The 21490-nt window shown below is 40.4% G+C and overlaps 2 protein-coding genes across 3 annotated transcripts; both read right to left on the bottom strand.

Moving 5' to 3' along the window:
- Positions 1-1555: 1555 nt before the first annotated feature.
- On the bottom strand, positions 1556-5611 carry ccdc152 (coiled-coil domain containing 152). The gene is made up of 8 exons (XM_028418489.1): positions 4943-5611; positions 4513-4618; positions 4052-4120; positions 3888-3952; positions 3419-3554; positions 2789-2916; positions 2037-2141; positions 1556-1684 (listed from the first exon to the last, which is right to left on the bottom strand). Exons 1-8 carry the CDS (start codon positions 5003-5005, stop codon positions 1556-1558), a joined length of 801 nt encoding a protein of 266 aa, XP_028274290.1. The 5' UTR covers positions 5006-5611.
- Positions 5612-5745: 134 nt separating this feature from the next.
- Positions 5746-19559, bottom strand: LOC114443694 (growth hormone receptor-like). 2 transcript variants are annotated; one of them, XM_028417960.1, is made up of 9 exons: positions 19321-19559; positions 15727-15808; positions 10562-10697; positions 9261-9433; positions 8988-9166; positions 8759-8903; positions 8582-8672; positions 8430-8499; positions 5746-7356 (listed from the first exon to the last, which is right to left on the bottom strand). In XM_028417960.1, the coding sequence occupies exons 2-9, from the start codon at positions 15797-15799 to the stop codon at positions 6526-6528; spliced, it is 1698 nt and encodes a 565-aa protein (XP_028273761.1). In that variant the 5' UTR covers positions 15800-15808; positions 19321-19559; the 3' UTR covers positions 5746-6525. The 2 variants fall into 2 exon arrangements, with proteins under 2 accessions (XP_028273761.1, XP_028273759.1); XM_028417958.1 differs by lacking the exon at positions 19321-19559 and having other exon boundaries at positions 15727-15823.
- Positions 19560-21490: the final 1931 nt, after the last annotated feature.

Genomic DNA, 21490 nt, shown 5'->3' with positions numbered 1-21490 from the left:
GAGGGAAGAAGGATTAAGATGGTGTCATGTATTCTAATCCTGTTTCAGTTGAGCTCTGTTCCAATCCCTTCAAACGACCAACATCAGTTACCATGCCGCATAATTTAGGTTAAAAAAAATGAACGTTAGATGACGAAAGTGCCCACATCCTTATATTTACAGTGTATGTAATCACAACGTCAATACAGCAGAATGCACCTGTGCCAGGGAAATATCTGCAGCCGATACTGATCTCCTGGCTTTCGTGAAGATGAAATGTTACGTAATGGTAAAACCCAATGTTCCAATAGAGATTAAGTCTCTGTCTCCTTTAGACTTGTGGCTGAACAGCACAGATAAAGAGATTACAAAGCACGACGTCAACGCCTCAGTGGGCGGAGCGTCTTCATTCAGGTGCTTCGTCCCTGTGAGGTGCAATGGAGGGGACATGACGGTCAAAGGCAGCAAGACATCAGTTAAAATCTATTTATTTTTACCATTAAATGCAAGTACAGTTTTTAGCCTTATTGACTTAAGGAGTTTTACAGATCATTTGCATTCATCACAGAGAGATCTGGATTTCTGCACATGTCTGTTTCTGACTAATCAACCAGGCCTTACAGCTTTAAAAAATGTTGGATTAAAGAATGGGATTTCAGGCTATGATAAGAAACCATTTTTTGCTAAGTTTTTAAGTGCATATGAAGCTGAAAACCGAACAAAAACATGTAGGTATATGCAAATGAACAATGCCTCCCCTCCCTTCGAGCAGCGTGCTCCCAGTACCCCGACTCTGGAGCTGCAGGCTCATTGTAGAATTCATGACTTAATAGGGCTACTTTCCAGTTGATAAGAACCATAAGTAGAAAGATGCAACAGTCAAGACTTGTTGAAATGAAAAGGCTTTCTATCCAGCCTGTTAATATATACACTGCTGCAGTGTGACTTCTGCTGTGTCACTGCAGTTCAGCCTCACATTTGATGGCTCTGATTGGCTGATTTTGATAGCAACTAGCTAAGAAGAAAGTTGGCCAACTGTACTATGGGTAATTTATCCAGCAATATTTGTATACATTTTTGTCACCTAGGTTTTCAGCTGTGATTTATCACTTACTCAACATACATTTAAAGGAAAACAACTACATTGACATGTTCAAAGTCAATGCATGTGAAAGAAAACAGGGTTAATACTTCTTAATGTATTTCACTGAATGAAGAGCAATAAAGAGGTTTAATTCTTTGAATGGGACAGTCCTTCCAGGTAGTTATTGGATTCATTCAGAAGTGTGCTTCTCCCTCATCAACACTTCCCTCCCTCTCCCTCCCTCCTTCCTTCCTTCCCTGCAGGCATCTAATTGGATTAAAGCCTTCGTCAGGGATACAGCGTGTGTTTAAATGTGCTCTGCACACTAGTCACCTGCAGGCAGGGCATTACACTCCACACAAACTGTCCTGTGAACTAACATGACAGCTCTTGGGAAACACTAGAACTGAATGTAAAGTCTGCAAATATCAAAACACATGAACAAATGAGGTGATTCATGCACCTGTGAAGCTGCCAGCAGCTGCTCGTTAGCTAGATCTTTCTCTTTTTTAGACGGATGCCGCTGACGTTGCTGGCACGCTGATTGCTTTCCAGCTCTTTGATTCTCTGATGCAGAACTGCAATCTCCTTGTTCTTCTCCTCCTGGAAGTTCTGCAGTTTCTGAGGACACACACGCATGACACACACACACACTGTTAATTGACACATTTCTCAGAACAGAACAGAACACTGCTGACAGCGATGATCTATGATACACAACCCATCATTTTAAATCTTCTAGTGAGTGATCCTTCTGAGATAAAAAACAGTTTCAGACGATCTATCATTAGCAATTAAGAGCTACTTTGTCACACAAAGCTGATGAAGCAGTCCGACTATTTGCAAAGTGTATGAGCTGCCATCAGTCAAGTTAAACTAATAAACATACCCCATATTGCAGGATCAAACAGGGTTCTGTCTTCACCAAAGTGTTTTACATTACCGGAAAAAAATGCTGTAAAAGCCGCCTCACCCTCTTGAAGACACTCTGTGGAACAAAGTTGGAGACATGTTGCTGCTGCTGCTGCTGTTGGCTCCACTGAGCTGTGCTCTGAACTCTGGCTAACTTTGCACCAAACTGCCAAAACACACAGAACCAAATCATGTTAGATTTCAGCTTTTTAATCCAGCAGCTCTGTGCTCCTTAAACACAACACATGCAAACAAACATATGTGTGGTCCGGCCTTAAGTAAACCACATTATTTTAGAAGAGCTCCATTGTACTCAGGAAACAAGCTTATTTAATTTAAATTAGTTAAAAGTCAAAATATGGAAAATACTGCTGCAGGTCTTGTTAACAGCATATTTTATTTGGATATTCCATATAATGCCTTATTATTTAAAATGCAGCATTTTCTGATTTTGACCTGTGGAATGTGCCAAAACTATGGCACATATCACATTTGGATTAAATGCCTGTTTTACCACTATTTATTAGACTATTTATAGTCTATTCTGTATACTATACACAACCCAACAAGGCTGGTGCATAGATACATGTCTGGGGAAAAGAAAAATTCAAGTTAATGGTAGGAAGACACACACCAACTTTTAAACATCCAGAAAGACTTTAGTGGAAATACTAACTAACTACACTGTTCCCAGACATGGACACAGCTCAGTGGTAAAGCTGTCTTTTCAGAACATGGGAAAAAACTAGAATATTTTGGATGTTTGTCAGAAAAGTCAGGTTGAGACATTGTTGCCGAGTCCAGCATTTTTACCTCCATCTGTAACTTGAGTAGCTCGCTCTGCCTCTCCCTCTCTTGATTCTTCATCCTCGTTTTCATCTCCTCCAACTCCAGGTCTTTTGTTTCCAATAGTGTCTTCACCTCAGCATCTCTAGCTTCCACTGCAAAAAAAAAGAAAAATATGTATGTATTTATATAAAAAAACTAAAATAAAATACTTAAAAAATAAAGAGCTGGAACCATTCAAATCAAGATTAATCCTTAAAATTCTAAGTTCAATAAGTTTTTTTGTCTCTGCTGTAGGCTGATGTCATTGTCAATTGTTATTTTTTTGCATTTTTGCTTTAAATGACTGTATTTTAACATACTTATAATTATATATATATATATTATATTATAATTAAACAATTGGTACCTTATGTAACGAAGATATGTGATATATATGATATATATACGAAGACTGACTGCAGTGCATATACAATACAATTACCCACCAAAAATACAATGAGGTGTGACGATTGGTACAGATATTTAGCATCCTCACAATCTCTTGCTATTAAACACTTAACACTGATGTCACAATTGACGTGGGTTTCAGTCTGGGCCGCACTGGGTTCATGTAAACTGTGCCATTGGCTTGGCGAGTGATTTGTGCCGTCTTACTCTGGTTTATCCCCTCTCTGTGGGCCTCCTCCAACTCTGTACAACACTGCTGTTTTAAAGCCTCTAGCTCCCTCTTGTGTCTGTCCTCTTCTGCCTTTATTTTACTGACCAACCGCTGAACTTCAGCCTCTCCAACCTAATAACAACACACAGGCCACACACATGAGAGCTGAAATTACTACTGAGTACACATTTCAAAGTGCTCTGAAGATTCTCATGGTAAAAAAAATACTAGACATGCCCCTACAGGCCCATTGGTTTTCATTTATGTTCCCTGCTTTGAGCTTTTCTCAGCGTTGTGTGGGCATGTGCTGACTGGGCATGATTGACGTTTCCTTTATGGTGACGAAACTTTTCGATAATTCAAAGTGTCACTCAGCCTCCTTCTGACTACAGGTGTAATCAGCCAGAATAAAAGTAAAACTGTGTGTGCAGCACTTTTTATGATGACTCCTGCTTCTGTTCTTACCTGCGTTGTTTTCTCATTCTGTTGTTTCAGATCTGCTACATCATTCTTCAGTCTCTCATTCTCCACTAAAACATGATATATATATATATATATATATTTTTTTTAGAATTTGTTGGTATTGAAGAAGCACTTTCTGTGCATTCCTTCTGGACAATTACAGTTACCTCTGAGGTTGCACTGCTCCTGCAGTGTCTGCTGCAGACTGTTCACTGTGACTAGAAGGCTGTCTTTTTCTGCAACAACATAATCCAAATGAGCATTTTGTTATGTTTCACACATATGTGTATGTACAAATATATAGCTATTAACCAACAAATCTTTATTCAACCACTGACTTTGTTATATATTTACACCAACTTAAATTACTGCAATAAACAGAGTTAAATTTCAACTGCAGGCACAAATAATATTCAGTGCACTATACTGTCAACTTATTATAATTAAACTTAACCAAAACCAAGCAATCACATTATAAAAATAAATAAATAAATAAATGGCTGTCATGTGTCGCTATCACCAACAGAGGGAGACATAGAAACACCAAAATAGCCACCATAACTGACGCTGTAAAAACAATATAATCAATGTGAATTACCTGCATTTGGCTGCAAAGAAAAGTACTCACCTTCAATCAGACTCTTCTCTTTGGTCAGGTAGAAATGTGTAAGTCTATTTGCATCCTCCAACATGACCTCCAACACGCTGGTTTTGCAAGTAACTTCTGTCATTTTCTGTTTAATGAAAGTAAACGCATTATTTATGCCAGATCCGAGCTACAAAAAGATTTAAATGATATACAACTACTGCACATTGTAAAACTGGGCACTAGTTTAGTGGAGCATCCACTTAAATCAAACAAAATATAGAAAAAATAGGGTATAATTTGAAAATGTCAGATGAATATATGAATAAACGTGCTGTTATTGTTTATACATGTGAAGAAACGTTTTCCTAACTCCTCTTAGTATTCCTTCACTGCCTAATATTAATTTAACAAAGACCATTGCAAACATCCAAAATTAGCCATAAAGCAGTTAGCTAGCTAGCTAGCTTACCTGCTCTAGTTGAGCAAATTCCTGTATAAACTTATCAAGATTAACGCAATTTGACTTTGTCATCTTTTTAATCCAAGAGTGTTCAAACAACTGTATAAAATAACAAGCGGTTGCTCTATAAATATTAATAGTGGCTTCTAATTAGCTCCGAGGTCTTATTATCTTCCTGTTCCAACTACCAAACATTTACTTCCGGCGCTGAATTCTCGCGAGATTTAGGAACCTCATATAAAACACGCTACGCAGGGGCCTGGGTGCCATCAGGGCTGCTTCACAAATGTAAAAAATATATATTTAATGTATTTTTATGCAGTTGTGCTATTTAAAAACATATCCACAAAGTGTTTCTACATAGGCCTACCTGTGAAACAATGATAACATGAAAAAAGGGCAAAAAATGCTTTTTTTAATTTGTCATCAGGAACAGTCAGATGCTATAACTGTACAACTTTAACAATGACAAACATGCATCTTTATGTTGCATTAAATGCACATAACATCCAACCAGAAATTAAAACAATTAAAACAATAATAGTAAAAAAAGACCTTCACAGTCAATGCAATAAAAAACAAAAAAAACAAAAGCTGAAAAAATTTTCAGAACATAAATGAAGAACACAATATGCATTGTAACGTAATGTTGTTGATCCTTTTACACACAAATCATGTTTTTTTGATGCATATAATGACATAGAAATGAATTGAAATTAGTAAGTTATTTATTTGTTTCCGTGGTGGCCTAAAAGGAATGAAAACATAATGCAAAAGTTGGAGTCATAAAAAAATAGAGCATATAAAGAACATGTTTTCAGCCTGATTTTATTTAAAAAAAAATTATATGTACAAGATTTAATTTAATTTAAATGTAATGCTGCAATTTTATATATCACACAGAATAAAATTAAGTTAAAGGTGCCATTTGTGATAATAATCCCATGGGGAAATTACACTTAAACTTTTTTGAAAGTATTGAAGGCTCCATTAATCATCATGGTAGCACATGACTTTATGCATAAATATAATTTAAACAGGAGAGTAGTTCTAGGTTTGTGTATTTTCGCTGGTTGGGCATATTAACATCTATATGGACATTTTGAATTCAGCCTCAAGTGGCCATTTGAGGAACTGCGGTTTGGCCCTAGAGGTTGTAATAGAAACAAAAATTAGCATCTAACTTCAGAAAAAAAAAGTGGAACAATAAGCAGCTAAGGAGCCAAATATTTATAGACAAATATTAATGACCATGAAAATGAATGCGTGTAAATGCTAAATATATGAATAGGTAACTGTTTGTTAACACATTTTGTAACAGTATGTATGAATGTCAGCTTATAATGCACGATGATGATGTTTTTTTTTTGCTCCAATTTTTCTACAATCAGTGTAAAACATGTTTCTGTTCCCACTTAGCATCCATTGCTAAAAACCAAACTTCCACTTTAGAGTCCTGTCAGAGGATGCACAGGTGGTGGCAGCACACCACCAGCAATCTGTTTTATGCAAGCTGACACTCAGCCTAGGACCCCCCAACAGTCATCCTCCAATACTGTCTTGAATTGAATAGTCTTTGATTTTTGCACACTTCACTTTTGATTTATGCTCCCTAAAAGGTCAGGGGTCAGGTAGCCGTCTGGTGTTGGAACGCTCTTTGGGATTATCAGATGTGGCGCTGGTGTTGAATTCGGTGTAAGTAAGAGGGTGTTCTGCCTGTCAACACCCTCTACCACGGTGTAGACAGGAACAGGGGGCAGCAAGGACACGGGGCTGGTGTCCGATTCGTGTGACAGAGACGGTATTTCGCTCAGCTCTCCTACTGTCTGGTGGTGTTCGCTCAGATCCCCTGTGGATAGTTTGGGTTTCATTTTCACTGCGAGGAGCTCTGAGGTGTAGTCTCTGTCATCTTCGTTCACAACGAGGAGCTGAAATGTTTTCTTTTCTTTCTCCATGTTGTCTTTGTCCACCTCGCTCTGTTCCTCAGGGGACAGCAGCACCTTGCCAGATGACCTCACCTCGCTCACCTTGGTGTACAAAGACTCTTTTCCCGGGCCTGCTAAAGGAGGAGGTTCTGCACTGGTGGGGGTAGATGCAGACACAGCTGGGCAGGGCGGTTCTTTTACAGGTATCTGATTTGGGATGAGAGGATGAAAAGGTGATGCTTCTGCGTCGCTGGGGAGGTCCGGTTCGCAGCAGCTGGCCCGACCAGAGTCATCGTCCCTGAAGCCCAATGAGAGCGGTGAGCAGTTAGAGGACAGGGAGCGGTCCATGAGGCAGTCTGTGTCCAGGTCTGTTAGTCTGTCGTTCTGCTCCTCGATGTCCAGATCGATGAATTCCACCCAGGGGTCATTGTTGTACAGCTCCGGCCTCAAGTCAGCGGGACCGCCCAGGATTGATGTCATCTCTCGAAGCTTCCCTTTCTGTGAGATAAAAAGAGTGGAGTTCTGGCTATAATTATGCAAAATTAGAAGTCATAAAGTAACCAGGCTGTAAACATGGTTATTTCTGTTGGACTGAGAACTGTCCAGAATTGTTTTCAAGAAAAGGTGCCTTGCTTCAACCTTTTGAATTGTGTTGAACATTTCAACATAGAAGCCCTAAGATGGGCTGGAGTCCTCTCCAGGGTGTACCCCACCTCTCGCCTGTAGATAGCTGTAGATAGCTCCCCCATGACCCTGTACAAACCAAGTTAAGTATGGATGTATGGAGGTCACTTTTGGAGCCAGCAACCCTAGAGGCCGCAGTGGGAACTGCACTTTCTCACACACCTGCAGCATTTTTCATCCCTGAACGCTGCACCTTGGGCTCTACACACCAACTGAACGGTGATTGGATGAACTCACAAAACAAATCTTAAATAATCCTGTTTCAACCTGATTCATGGAAAAGTCCTGGGAAGCTTATACAACGTTACAATCACACAAGAGTGGCACCATCTCAGAAGAAGTATCCACCCATCTGCAACCACAGACCAATACCAATGTATTTACCACCTTTTATAGGACAAACAAACAAACAGAAGAGAGCATATACAACCCAAAATCTCCCCTGAGGCTTCAGCTGATGCACAATGAAGGCACAGATAATTTAGTTTGTGGCGCTTGTATCGTCACAAATGTCTAAAACACTGAAGCCCTGAGTTGTAGCTTGTGGTCTGCTAACAGGGCAGATCTGCAATTATAAACTTCCTGAAATAGGCTATTGTGTTACAGCATCCTCTGAGGGCCTTGTTTGTGTAACTCCTTAACACACCCAGCAGAAATGCATTTTTTAAAAGATCATATTAACAGAACTATAATTGTTTAGCTAATCACATCATGTGAGAGTGTTGTCACAGTAACCAATCTGTGCATGGAACTTGTTGCCCTAGTAACTAAGAAAATGGAGAATGTTCATCACGTCTTGTACCTTCAGGAGGACCTAGGCCCCACATATAGATGAGCTGATGCTGCTTTATACTGTACTACTGCACTACCGTGGATATGGAGAGTACCTTGAGTAGCTCAGAGTCAATTCCTCTTATTTTAGGTCCAGGAACAGGAGGCAAAAGAATCACCATTAACCTTGGGAAGTAAAAAAAAGAAGAAGAATGTTAAATTTAGAAGGATGTTGTCAGATGTTGCACAAATGGCCTGAAATACTTACTTTTCTTGCTGTGATATCACAATTAACATCAGGATAGCCACTAAACACAAGGCGCCAAAGATGAGCAAAGCCACCACTGGGAATCTTGAAACTGGGGGAAAAGGTTCACAAAGATTCACATAAACTTCATATAATATATAATATAAAAATGTCATTTTCATCTAGACTTGTATTTACCTTTTGACGGAATATTAACAAAGATAGAGTCGCTGAATTCTCCAAACTCTTTCCCTCCGAGCATTTTGCATCGGACCCGAACCTCGTGACTCATGTCAGTTTGAAGAGCATAAAGTGAGCGATACATGCTTTTCACAAGGTCGAGCTGCAGTGGAAAAACATGAGGTTCAAACACCCAATGGAAGCCACAGCAACTAAGGAAAGTTTAGATCAAGTTTAAATCGCTCACCGGCTCCCACATGTCAGAGTCCACATCACGGTACTGGACCTCGTATTGCAGGGTCATCCATCCCATCTCCACATCTGCAGACTGTGGAGGCTTCCAGCTCAGCATTACGTCATAGTAGGTGCCAGTCTGACTCATGTTCAGCAAGGTCCAGTTCAGGCCGACAGGAGGGTCCGGTTGTACTTTAGGACAGAACATTGATTTAATTTAATTTAATATCAAGGTCAAGCATCTTCGTGTGTTGACAGGCTGATGACAGGTTGGTAGGAAACTCACCAATGTCTTGGACATGAAAGAAGATTTCATCATATAGGATGGACCTATCCCTGGAGCGGAGCTGGATGTTGTAATATGTCCAGACGGATGTGTAGGTCTCATTGAAAAAACACTCGTTTGGCGTCTTGCTGCTGTAGTGAGGGCATTCACTCCAGTTTGTCGGTGGAGGGGGCCTGAACAAAACAGCACTGCAGTCAGACTCTACTCAACAACACAGTCATAAGTGAGTCAAAATGTAGAGCATGAAATTTGTATTAATCCCTAAAAGCAGCATTTTTGAAATGGGTCCACTCTGGTCAACATTTATACAGAACCAGCCCTCAAATTTGGCACAAAAAATATTTGCACTGGGAAGAACTCCTCTCTGGGAAACATCTCAACAACCTTGTAGAGACGTTGTATAATACCAAGAATCACTGCTACTGTCCTGATCACTAGTGTCATTTCTTGGGTTTATAATGGGAGCAATGAATACAATATATTTGACAAATGCAGAGGTTTTACTGCCATCATCTGAAAAAGCTCGGTCAAGCCAGCGTCTATACAAACTGTTACGGTATCGGTCCAATTAATTTTTATTATGAACATATCTGTCCCATCTTAAAAGCCTCAGATGCATTGTTTATTAATTAAACTGTGCCAATTATCCTTTAGAGGTAGAGAAATGGATTTCAATGGATTACATGACCATAACTGTGACAATTTAAATTACATACTTCTGTACAGATCTGGAAAATATTAAAGGAGAATTTAGCTCAATGCCACTTTTGCACATTCCATATTTTTCCACTTTTTAGACCTCTGTATTTCTAAGATCTTGTCTTTAGGATTGTTTGTGTGTACATTTTTTCAAATTTTACATTTTTTTTGTTTAATACATTAGCCTTCTTGGCCCTCGGCAAAAAGAACCCCTGACTGTGCCTTAAATTCGACTTTTTCAAAGGAACAACTGTTTCCCTGAACTGGACTTTGCCTTGTCAACATAGAGAGGGAGTGAAGCATGTGTCAGATAAGACACACACACAAAAAAAAGCGCCAACCTCGCATGAACTGTGTCAGCTCGACCGTTAAGTAAAAGTGTGTCGACAGACATTTTGCAATCTCACGTTTGTCTGATGGACCAGATGTTATCATGTTATCAATCATCTGAATCATCTGTTCTTGCAATTTACAAGTCAGAGAAAACTTGAGTCACCTACTACTACTTTTCTTTTTCCTTCTTTCTAAGAATTGTGTGCCTTGCATCAGATTTCCTCGAAGTTAATAATAGCAAATCCCTTTTTTTCCTTCTTGTTCCTCACTTTATATTAATGTAGAATATGCGCAGGTCTCCCGGCTTGGACACGTTCTGGAAAGTGCCGACATTCCATCTGCAGCGGAAAGTCTCCATGTTGGTGGAAACACAGCCAGTTAGGTGTGGGCGTCTCTGGGGGAGGACTGCGGGATAAACCGACAAGGGAGAGGAAAGATTACACATCTAATTATACAGCGCACCACAAAGATTTGTTTCTCCTTTGCTTGTCATGTTGCTTTTGAGGATGACTGGGTGGGCAGTAACCTAACTCCGCCAAGGAGCTTTGCCACAAGCGCTAGTGTGAGCATTTTCCTGGAAGTCATTTTACTGCTCTTCAATAGAAAGCTGCAGCTTGGTGAGTTCACTGCCACCACTGTCGGGGAACAGGATATTTGCTTTCTCAGTACTAAGAAACACACATGCTTAGAAAAGAGTCTCTGGATCTTGTTTTGCTTCATGCAAAACATGTGTGAACTGACTTCTTCTTGCAGCTCTGTTCCAAGTGCTGTTGTGGCAAAAAGACTGCAACAAAATGTTCTCTCTGTAAAGTTTAACCAGCCATACTGCAACAGTGATCATGCAATATTATCAAAAATGTTCTTTCTATTTTCTTCAGCAGAGGGCGCTCTGAATTGTTTCCAGCACCGTCTGCAGCATGTAGATGAACAGAGGGTGATGTAGAATTGTCTTCTCGGGGAATTGCAAGCTAGCTACGTCAAAAGCACACCTGCAGTTCCTAAATTGACCACTTGAGGCTTGCTCCAAATAGAATACAGTATTCATTGACATGCAATTTATGGGGTTTATCCCTTGATATCATACTGAAGCTACACATAATGAGCTGCTTTCAGATTGCAAACTGCTCCTCAGGCTTCTTTACGAGAGGACACAACAGCAGTGCCGCTGAGCTCTGAATTATCTAACATTAACTGATCTAAGTGCATCATTCTGAAGGCTCATGCTTGCACGGTGGTTACGTTTCAGTAAATTTGGAGTCTGACTGCTGCACACCGTCCATCCAACCAAAAGAAAGGCATCCAGCCAGACGCAAAAGCTAAATTGTCTGTATTTATTTAGTGTTTTTCTACCTTTGCCCAAGGACACATCAGCATGCAGCCAGGACCGGGGATTGAACCGCCAACCATGGGAGTGGCTCTACCACCTGAACCACAGCTGCCCAGTACAGCAAAATGTTAATTTTTTTTTTTTTGCTCTCTCCTCTCCTCTGCGTCTCGGCGTCCTGAACGCAGCACAGCGCACTTGCCTCAAGGTTTCATGACATCTTTTTGTTATCCCAGACAATAGCTTCGTTTTACTAGAATTACAAAATGGCTTAAAAAAACTCAAACTCTTCCCAGAATAGAACAATGTTCTGGTTACTGTGATACACAGAAAACACTCTTTGTTTAGATGGAAACAGGTTTCCATGAAGACAGCTAACTGTGAGGTCTGGCTCATCTCCTCTCTGTCCTCCAGAGAGCACTAACAAGTTGTGTTTTCACACCCTTTATTTACGTATTTCCTCACATCAAACACAAATATATCATTATTATTGGATCTTTAGATGAAATAATTAGTAGTTCCCTCTGGACTTTTACATTTTTTGCTGCTACCACAAGTGCGTGTTTGTTTATTTTCCATTATATGGCCCTTAAACAAACAAGTGATGTGACTGTTTTGTTCTTTTTTGTGTGTGTGTTTTGTTAAAGGTAAACTCTGCTAATTGTATGAAGAGGAGGGCAGCTGTGTCAGCAGACTGACCACATCAACAGTTCAGAGAGGATCAACACACACAACTCCTTAGCTGGCTGAGTACCGGGAAGTGTAAGGACAAGATGGCTCCTACTCAGCTCAGTGTCAGCGCTCAGAGCATATGATGATGAATACCTCTGCCCTGCTTCAGGGAAGGGTTAAAAATAACCTGTTTACCAGATCCCTGACTCCTCCTCGGAACTGTGTTCAGGATTAAGAGAAAAATCAATTTGACACTGAGCTATGCAGAGCATTTTGTCTCTCTCTCCCTCCCTCTCTCTCTCTTTACAGTGATATATAAGGACGTGCGGGCCGAGGCCGGTTTACTCCTGCTAATACATAACGTGAAATGATACAGATCTGCCACTGCTGTCACAATACATTTATGTCTCCGGCATGAATTGCTGCTTTATGGCACTGCTGGATTGAATTTCAAGAGCTTGAGCATGGAAATCATTCCTGACCTTAGGCAGAGTAGGATGCAGTGTAACACAATATCCCTGGCAACACAAAGTTAGTCATGAAGTGACACATATGAATGACAAACGAATTTTAAGATAGTATTATGCTGTCTGGAAACATATAATGGGCACATACACATGAAATATAGTCTTATAAAGGAGGTCAGTGTGCATTGTGTGAAATTTTGAAGCTAAAAATGAGGATTTCTCAACCTCTGTCGACTCCTATCTCGTGCGCAGGCAGGCTTTATTTTCCAAAGTGCTTCTGTGTTTGCTCAGCAGCTGCCGAGCAGAGTTCACTTCGGGTGTGAGTAAACATGCGAGCGCTGGATGTGGAGCGCACTCTGAACACACACGAAAACAGGACAATTTAATATCAATTTGTGCTTGTCGCATGTCCTGCAGTATTCAGTGTGCGTTTTTCTCCGAACGCCTCTGACGGTCTATTTCAGGTTTAAACCAAAACATCCTCGCTCAATCTGTTTTGATAAGGCCAGATGTGTTTCCTTTCAGTGTGAAGGGACCAGGAAATAGCAGCTAAAGAGCTGAAGCCATTATGGAACACAGCGTATTGTCCCTCTCTGTTTATACAGCCTCTTGATGATAATTAGCAGTGTGTGTTTTTCCCATTATTGGATGTATTAACATTTGCACAGTGGTGCCGATGGGAAGCCTTCATTAATGTGTTTCCTGTCAGCATGCAGGGCAAACAGTTATTTAGACAGTCACGTGTTTAGACATCAGTCACTGCACCCTCACAGGGAAATTCCTTATCCAATGCATTTACGAAAGTCATTTCCTTCCTTGGCTAAAAAGCCACAAAGCTCTCATCGGTGATTACAGTCCAGAACAAGCTTTATGGGCAAAAGGTGGAAGGGGGGGGAAAAGCCTGGGAGCCCAGCGCTGTCTACACCAGTCAAGAAGCAATCACACTAACAACCAATGTCCTGATTTCTAAGAGACACGTAAACAGCATGCTCACATAATGTGGAGGAAAAAAACACTTGTGGATTCCTAGAAGTAGTACCTCTGGGAGCTTTTATATGACTCCTAAAGACTTCCTGCTTAGATATAGAATATGTATATCTGTGGATGAAGCAACTTATCAATGTATGACAAAAATATATATATACCAGGCTGTAAACATGTTTATTTCTGTTGTAAAGTTAGACATTTTGACATGGCAGTCTACAGGGGACTGTCTTTTGGAGCCAAGCCTCTACACGCTGTGGGGTGAACTGCCATTTTTTTTTTTTTAATTCGTCCACATGGGCTTTATTTCTACTACTTGCTTCACTTGTGTGACTGCTGTCACACTAAAACTTGCACAATCTCTTTGGGGAGGTAAAAAACATCTTAGTAAGAAGTCTGGAAGCACACCCTGGACAGTTTGCCAGTCTGCTGTAAGACTTATTTATTGTAAGTGGTATGCATAATGCATAATGTACACCGAAACAATGAGCAAAAAATAACCAGCACGGCACGGCTTAGGACACATTTATGGTTTGCATGCAGTTATAACACAAAACACATTTTATAAGGAAGGTGAAGTCACCATTTTCGGGTTGACAAGTCCCGCCCCTCATGAACACATAAGGGATGCGGATGCTCTGCTCCTCCACTAACTAGACTTCCACATAATGTCTTTAAAACAATATAATTACATAAAGACATCGTCTAGACAACTATCTGCTGTAGACCGTGGACACTAGAAGGACACCAAGGACACTTTCTGGAGTTCGTGCAGACGTGCGAGGACGACACATTCTCAGAAACTGGAACATAGAGACGTATGGCCTGACGTAATCGGATCTGGGGACTGATGTGAACAGTCAGTTCATAGATCGCCAGATCCCCATCCTCCGGTGGATGTAACGGCGGTTTGGTGGGTTTTTTTTTTAACCCTGCGGCAGACTATCACCCAGGTGTCTGGTGTCTGTGTCATTGTGGCATTTTAGTCACGTGCTTGAGGAAAACTGCAAACGTGTCGTCTGTTTCCTTTCCCTGTTTTTTGTTTAGGGTTAGTATTAAACAAAAATGTGGATAAAGGTCACGGTTTGTGTCAAAACACACGCACATTCATAACATTACGCATGTTTTTACTAGGAAACACATTTCATTTCTACATCCCAGTTTTCAGCCTCCATGGCAACGCATGAGATGCACACACAGTGATGGTTTCCAAGGACTGGAAATGTTACATTGTGGTTAAGGACCCTTAAACCTGGTTCTTGTGTGTGCAAAAATGTACAAAACAAAACAAAAAAGACACAACATCATAACATGAAATTATTCGTTCTCAGGTTACATTTTTCCCATTTTTTGGCAAGCAGTTATCTTCTTTTCAAAATAAAGGCATGAAACCAGAACAAAATAAAAAAGCAGCAGGACATTGTGTCCATACTTCTGCTACTAGCTCCCTGAGTGTGTTATATAACATGACAAAGCACCGGATGCCTGTGCCTGTGACTTAAATGGTCAAACCAGACCTACTTAATGTCTGTGGATAAAATACACACCATGTATGCAAATACACAGTCTTTCTGACTGCCGCAGGAGGAGTGTCTGGCAAAAAAACGCTGGGCGTCTACATACTAAACAGCTTCCCATTGTTCAGCGGTGGAGTGGCCTCTCTCTCTCTCTCTCTCTCTGCTTTGCAGAATTCCTGGGAAGCCACTTCACTAGAAATCTGCTGGCTGTTCTCTGTGGCTCGGCTGTTGCGCAATACAATTTTGTGTTCGTGTAAAATGCCAAGGCTGCGCGGTCAGCCGCTACTAATGTTTTAAACATGAGCTGCGCGCCTAATTAAAAGCAGATTGCTCCACTCATATCAATCAAAATCTAGGTGTTATAATTCAGCAGACGTGAAAGAAGGCCTCATCATAATTTCAATTTATCCCAGTTCAATGTTAAAACAAATATAGAAGGTTGACTTTTAAACATATGTTTTGACACATACCTTGCTCCGAGTCCAGCGCTGAAGCGGTGAGGATGTGAAGGAAGAAGCAGAGCAGGGTGAGAGCAGCAGCCATGGTGCTGAGCTGTGGAGGGAACATGTGGCTGATGTTAGTTTCTCCGAGCATGTCCACCCAGCTGAAGGCCCAGCCCACTGATACCATTAAAGAGGGAAGACCCCCACCCCCCCACCCCATATAGGAGACACCCATGATACAGTTGAAATGGCTACCTACTTTAATTATCAACATTTTAATTAACTCCATTAACTATGACAGTGATTTGATTGTTATGCTTTATGAGAAAACACAAATATAGCAGATATTAGGAGACTCATTGTAACGTGTCAATGAAAGAAAATGAACGTGTTTTTTAATATTTTGAACTCCTCCTGCCTCTTACACTTCAACTTCTTTCACACTCAGCATTTGCACCTGTATGTCACCTTAAACCTGTCCCAGCTACACGTCAACGTGTCACTTCACAGTGCCTCTTTCTGATATCTGCTTTTAAAGTTGACATGATGGGAATTAGCACCTGTTCAACTGGCACTTCAACTCCTTTTATTCCTTTTCAAGGTCTACCATTTTTAGCTCCTTTTTAGCTCCTATGTACTTAAAGGTAGGGTAGGAGATTTTGAAAACTCAGTGAGAGTCAGCCAGATTTTGAAAGTAAACACACGCCCCTTTCTCTCGGAGCTCACCCCGAAGCCACGCCTCCCACCCAGACTTCGGCCATCATGCACGTACCTCTCTGATGCGCGCAGAGCAGGAAGAGAGGATTGGCTGATGTTTTTAGCGTTTTATAGCTTCCACAGATGATTCATATTCTTCGTTTAAAGCGGAACTGCCGAACTAATCGGTTGCTAAGAGAAGTTACACTAATTTAACAAAAAGTGCATCAGAATGAAATCTCCTACCCTACCGTTAAGTTAACCCCAGATTTAAAGCCTTAAAAGTGTTACAGAAGTGCCGTACAGTGACACCGGAGTGACACCAATCCCCACCAGAGGCCTTCTGAAGCGTACTGTCTCCGTGCGTATGTTACAAGCTCCCACGAGATTCACAAAATCACACACTCACACTAATCTGCCCGTTCACCTGCTGGTTAATGTCCTCTCTACATGTATCAGGCTGGGTTACAGAGCACGTCCATCAACACACACACAGGCAGCTTCTTCCACTCTGGAAACAGTTGCTGCTTCTCTCCCTGCCTTTTCCTTTCTGATGTCGCCTCAATATAAAGCATGTTATGTCATATGAAATGCTGTTTCTCCACTTCCAAACTGAATCTCTCCTCGTACATGGCTGTGGCTGTGATGTTAAATCAATGACAGTTCAGTCTCACTCACAGTGTTTTATTTTGAAAATCTCCTGAAAACTCTCTGGTGCCTGACTTCCTGTCTGCTTGATGAGGTTGGACGCTGTGGTGTAATTACTCCCACTGACTAAAATAGAAGCGTTTATATATGTATAGGTATAGGTATATATGCTTTCGATGAACATCCACTTCACTTGTGTTCTAGTGCTTGAGCTTAATTTTCTTGACATTGTCTTTTACAATTATACAAAATCATTGTACCAGCTTTTGATTTTCCTGATTCTTCAGAAAACGACTGATTAACATTCATCTGAGCGATGCATCGGCATGGTTGAGAACAGCTGGTTCAAATCAAAATTGAGCAAGTTTTATGTATTACTGTCTTTCTTTCTTGGCATTAGCACCGCTCATCCTCCCTACAGAGGCATGTTTTCAAACAGTTCTGCTCGAAATAATGACATCCATCTGCAGCCAGCAGTCGTTCCTGCCAGCACTTATGAAATCCATCCCTGCAAAGGTCCAATCCTTCACTGCATCTTGTTTACTGACTGACAAGTATGCATAAGAAACTGTGGAATGATGGTGCCATCTACATCTATCCATCCATTATCTGAACCTGCTCCTGGGTCCTTGGTTCTTGGAGGGCTGGAGCCTATCCCAGCTATAGGGGTGAGAGGCGGGGCACACCCTGGACAGGTCAACAGTCCAACTCAGGGCTGTTTTAGTCCAATAGTCTACATGCAATATGGTGCTAAAAATCAATGTGGCGCTAGTGCAGTGCATATGACTTCCCTAATTCATTCTAGTCTATCAATGAAATTTAGTGTGTAATAAAAAAGTTGAGGTAGAAACACAAACTTTGGTGTGGAGACTGTCCATGCAAGTGGTTACACATTGTAAGATTAGAATTTCTGATTTTACATATTTATCATGTTTTAATCGTGTTTTGAAACCAAATCAATGCACATATTGCTTTTACTTAAGCTGTCCTGAATCCAGTACCAAACACAGACTATAACTCCATTGCAGCTTAGATATAGACATATAGCCATTTTCTCATATTATGTCTTATAGTCAAGGGGAAGGGGTTCAGCCTCCTGGGACAGGGGACAATCGTCATTAACTGGAACTTATTTCATTCATATTTACAGTATCTTTTCCATTGCTGCATAACTTTTACTTCTTGTATCCCATAAACGTGGCTATAATATCAATGTTAATACTTTGTTATCTCTGTTCACCACTATTAGTATAAACACAGTTTTTTTCTCACACTGATTCAGTAACAGTCTAAACAATCCCCACAGTGCAATAGCAGGTGGGGTCTGGTTTTCCACATACATCAACATGTTCAGGGCCGAATCACCCTTTTCTCTGAAACAGTTAGTTATGTTTTACCGTTAACCCGCTTTACAGCAAGCAGCACATGTTCATACACAGAAACCCCCTAGTGGTTGTTGTGATTATAACTGGGCACAATGACCAGAGGAGAGTAGGGAGGATGCATGAGTGGATCAAATGCAAGACAGCGCTCAGGAAAAAAAAAATTGTATTTTATTATTTTATTTATTTTATGTGCTTTACTTGTTATTGCAGCTGTTCAATCTCTGCTCAGTTTCAGAACCTTTCTGTGAAAAGCAAAAGTGTGCTCTGTGCACGGACTGAGTGAGATCTGCATGTGTTTATCAGGCGTATAAACCACTCTGAGATTAAGTGATTAGTTTTCAAAAACTCTTTTCAGACACTAAGGTAATTAAAAGAACAATATGTACATTTTGAAACTCCATTTTAGGTCAATAAGGAAACAGGAAAAGAAAATAATCAAAAGAGGGGCCTTGTGTTTACAGATCTGAAATAGGCTATATCAACTGAAAAAGCACCTTTTTCAAATCCCTTCAGTATTAGTTAGTCTATAATTATTATTATAATAATGCAGCTATGAGTCCTAAAACCTGCATTATATAATATAATATTAGTAAAATGATATTTTTAATTATTTTAATTATGTTTTTCTTTTTAATATATAATTATAATTAAAAACTTGTTCTCGTTTTTTGTAATTACAATAGACCTTATTTTTCTATTATAATATTTTTATGTTGTAAAAACTGTCACAGCTTTGGCTTTGACGTCTTCCCTCCTGTTTTTTGTCAGACTGGTCACAAGGTTAGCTACTTATAAAGAGAACGTAAACAAGCACCGACACACACAAGTGTAAACTGTACAGAATTCAACAAAAAGAGACATAAACGTGCAGGACAGACAGACAGAAACTCACCGCTGTGGAGAACCGGACCGGACCGGACACGAACAGCAGTCTGCTCCCTGCCTCACTTGGAGCGTGTCCCTTGGCGTCCTGGATCAGACTGCGGGCTCGGAGAAAAGAACTCCGAAGAGTCTCTGTAAACGGACGGAGGTTCCGTGAACGTGTTTCAGCGAGAGCTGCGCTGGATGTCGAGGAAAGGCTCGCTGTTCATGTGTCCGTCTGCGGCTCCTTGGAGCAGCAGCGCTGCTTTAATGTGCTGGGGCTGATGAGAAGAAGAGAGCGGGGCGCCATCTGCTGGTGGGGACTAGTAAAGCAGGACAACACAGACAAAAACTAAGAATTTCACATTTTTCTCTTCGTTTAGTTATAACTAGTTCAGCATTTTTCACTTTTTATTAGATTTATTTAGGATAGATTGTTGGGATTCAGCTTTGAATTATAATGTCTACAGTCGTGTTCAAAAGTTGGTATGCCTTCTTTTAATTCTGTTTTGTGTTAAAACATAATAAAAAAAATCATGTGAGTGAAGCGGCTCTTAGTATTGGGCAACTACAAACACAACAGAAAACAAACCAAAAAACATGTGTTGATATTGTGTCCACTGCTTCCACAGGAGTTAATTAGTTGAGCTGCAGCAGGTGCTGCTGATCGTCAGTCGTTGATGTATTGATCATCAGCAGGTGCACAGACCTCTATAAAAACAGATGTTTGGACAGTTTGCAGCTCTGGAACATTCAGGTGTGTGTTAACACAATGACCAGAGAGAAAGACATAAACAATGGTGTTAGAGAAGCAGCTGTTGCTGCACATCAATCTGGAAAGACTAATAAAACCATTTCAAACTATTTGGAGTTTAACGTTCTACAGAGAGAAAGATTATTCACATGTGGAAAACATTCAAGACAGCTGTCAATCATGTCCACCATGAACTATACCAGAGTATTCTAGAGACATGTGAGGACATCTGTCTGACAGTTAAAGCTTGAACCAAATTAGGTCATGCAACAGGACAATGATCCAAAGTACAGCAGCAAATCTACAACAGAATGAATGAAAAATAAAAGAATCAATGTTTTGCAACAACTCAGTCAAAGTTCAGACCTCAACCCAATGAAAAGCTGTGCCTGGACATTCAGAGGTCTGTGAAGTGAATGCTCAAACACCTTGAACTGAATGGACCAAAATTCACCTACAATAATGTGAGAGACTGATAAAGTCATACAGGAAAATATGTTTGTCTAATACTAACAACCAATACAATATTTTTTGTTACGTTTTTACACAAAAAACACAGAATGAAAAGAAGCAGCAGCACTGATCGTTCTCTACATTTGTGTTGTGTTATTATTACCATACAGCTTAAATCAATGAATTTGTAAGCCATGAAATCATATATAATAATATATAATCAAAATACAAATATAAACTGTGATTAACTTGTCAGGTCTGCCTCCCTCAACCATCTAGAATGTGGAATCTCATTTCACTGCATCCAGACAGTGCTACATGTGAGCCGGACACATGTCAGCAACAACTTGTTTTCCACTCTATATCCACCACCTCAGGCTGTACGGACCACCCACACGCTCTCCACATGCTTCACATAGCACAGATACACACAAAGAGAGAGAGAAGCACACACACACACACACACACACACACACACACACACAATCTGTAGTCTTAATTTGCATTAAAGGAACCCCCCAACCCCAAATCAACAGGGGTAACTAGTAGTTACTGTCAGAAAGACACCCTGCCTAACTAGTTTATGTACAACTTAAGTTTGCACTTACTGACACTAGCCTCTTGGGGGAAGCAGAAACATGATGAACATGACTTTTTTTTCTTCTGCTGGCTCATGAAACTCTATCATCATCACTGAATTTAATCCAGACAAGTGGGTCCTGCTTATTACACAGCTACCTACTAAAGAAGCAATTTACTAATTCATCATGAAAACATATTAAATCAATCATTTCACACTTAAAATAAAATACAATCACTTCTTTTGCATAGCAACAATCAGATCTACATAGCAACAGGCAGTTTTTCATAGCAATAATCTTCATTCATGCATGTGAGGAAAAATTAGGCACCACAGCAGCAGGAGCTGAATGGACTTCAATAGACTCCAAATGCATCAAAAAGTCTCTCACCACTGGCTAGATGATGACTGTCA

Source organism: Parambassis ranga, chromosome 12 (assembly GCF_900634625.1).
Source record: "Parambassis ranga chromosome 12, fParRan2.1, whole genome shotgun sequence".
Lineage (NCBI taxonomy): Eukaryota > Metazoa > Chordata > Actinopteri > Ambassidae > Parambassis > Parambassis ranga.
Note: the sequence above shows the minus strand (reverse complement) of the source record. Positions and strands in the feature narration are given on the sequence as shown.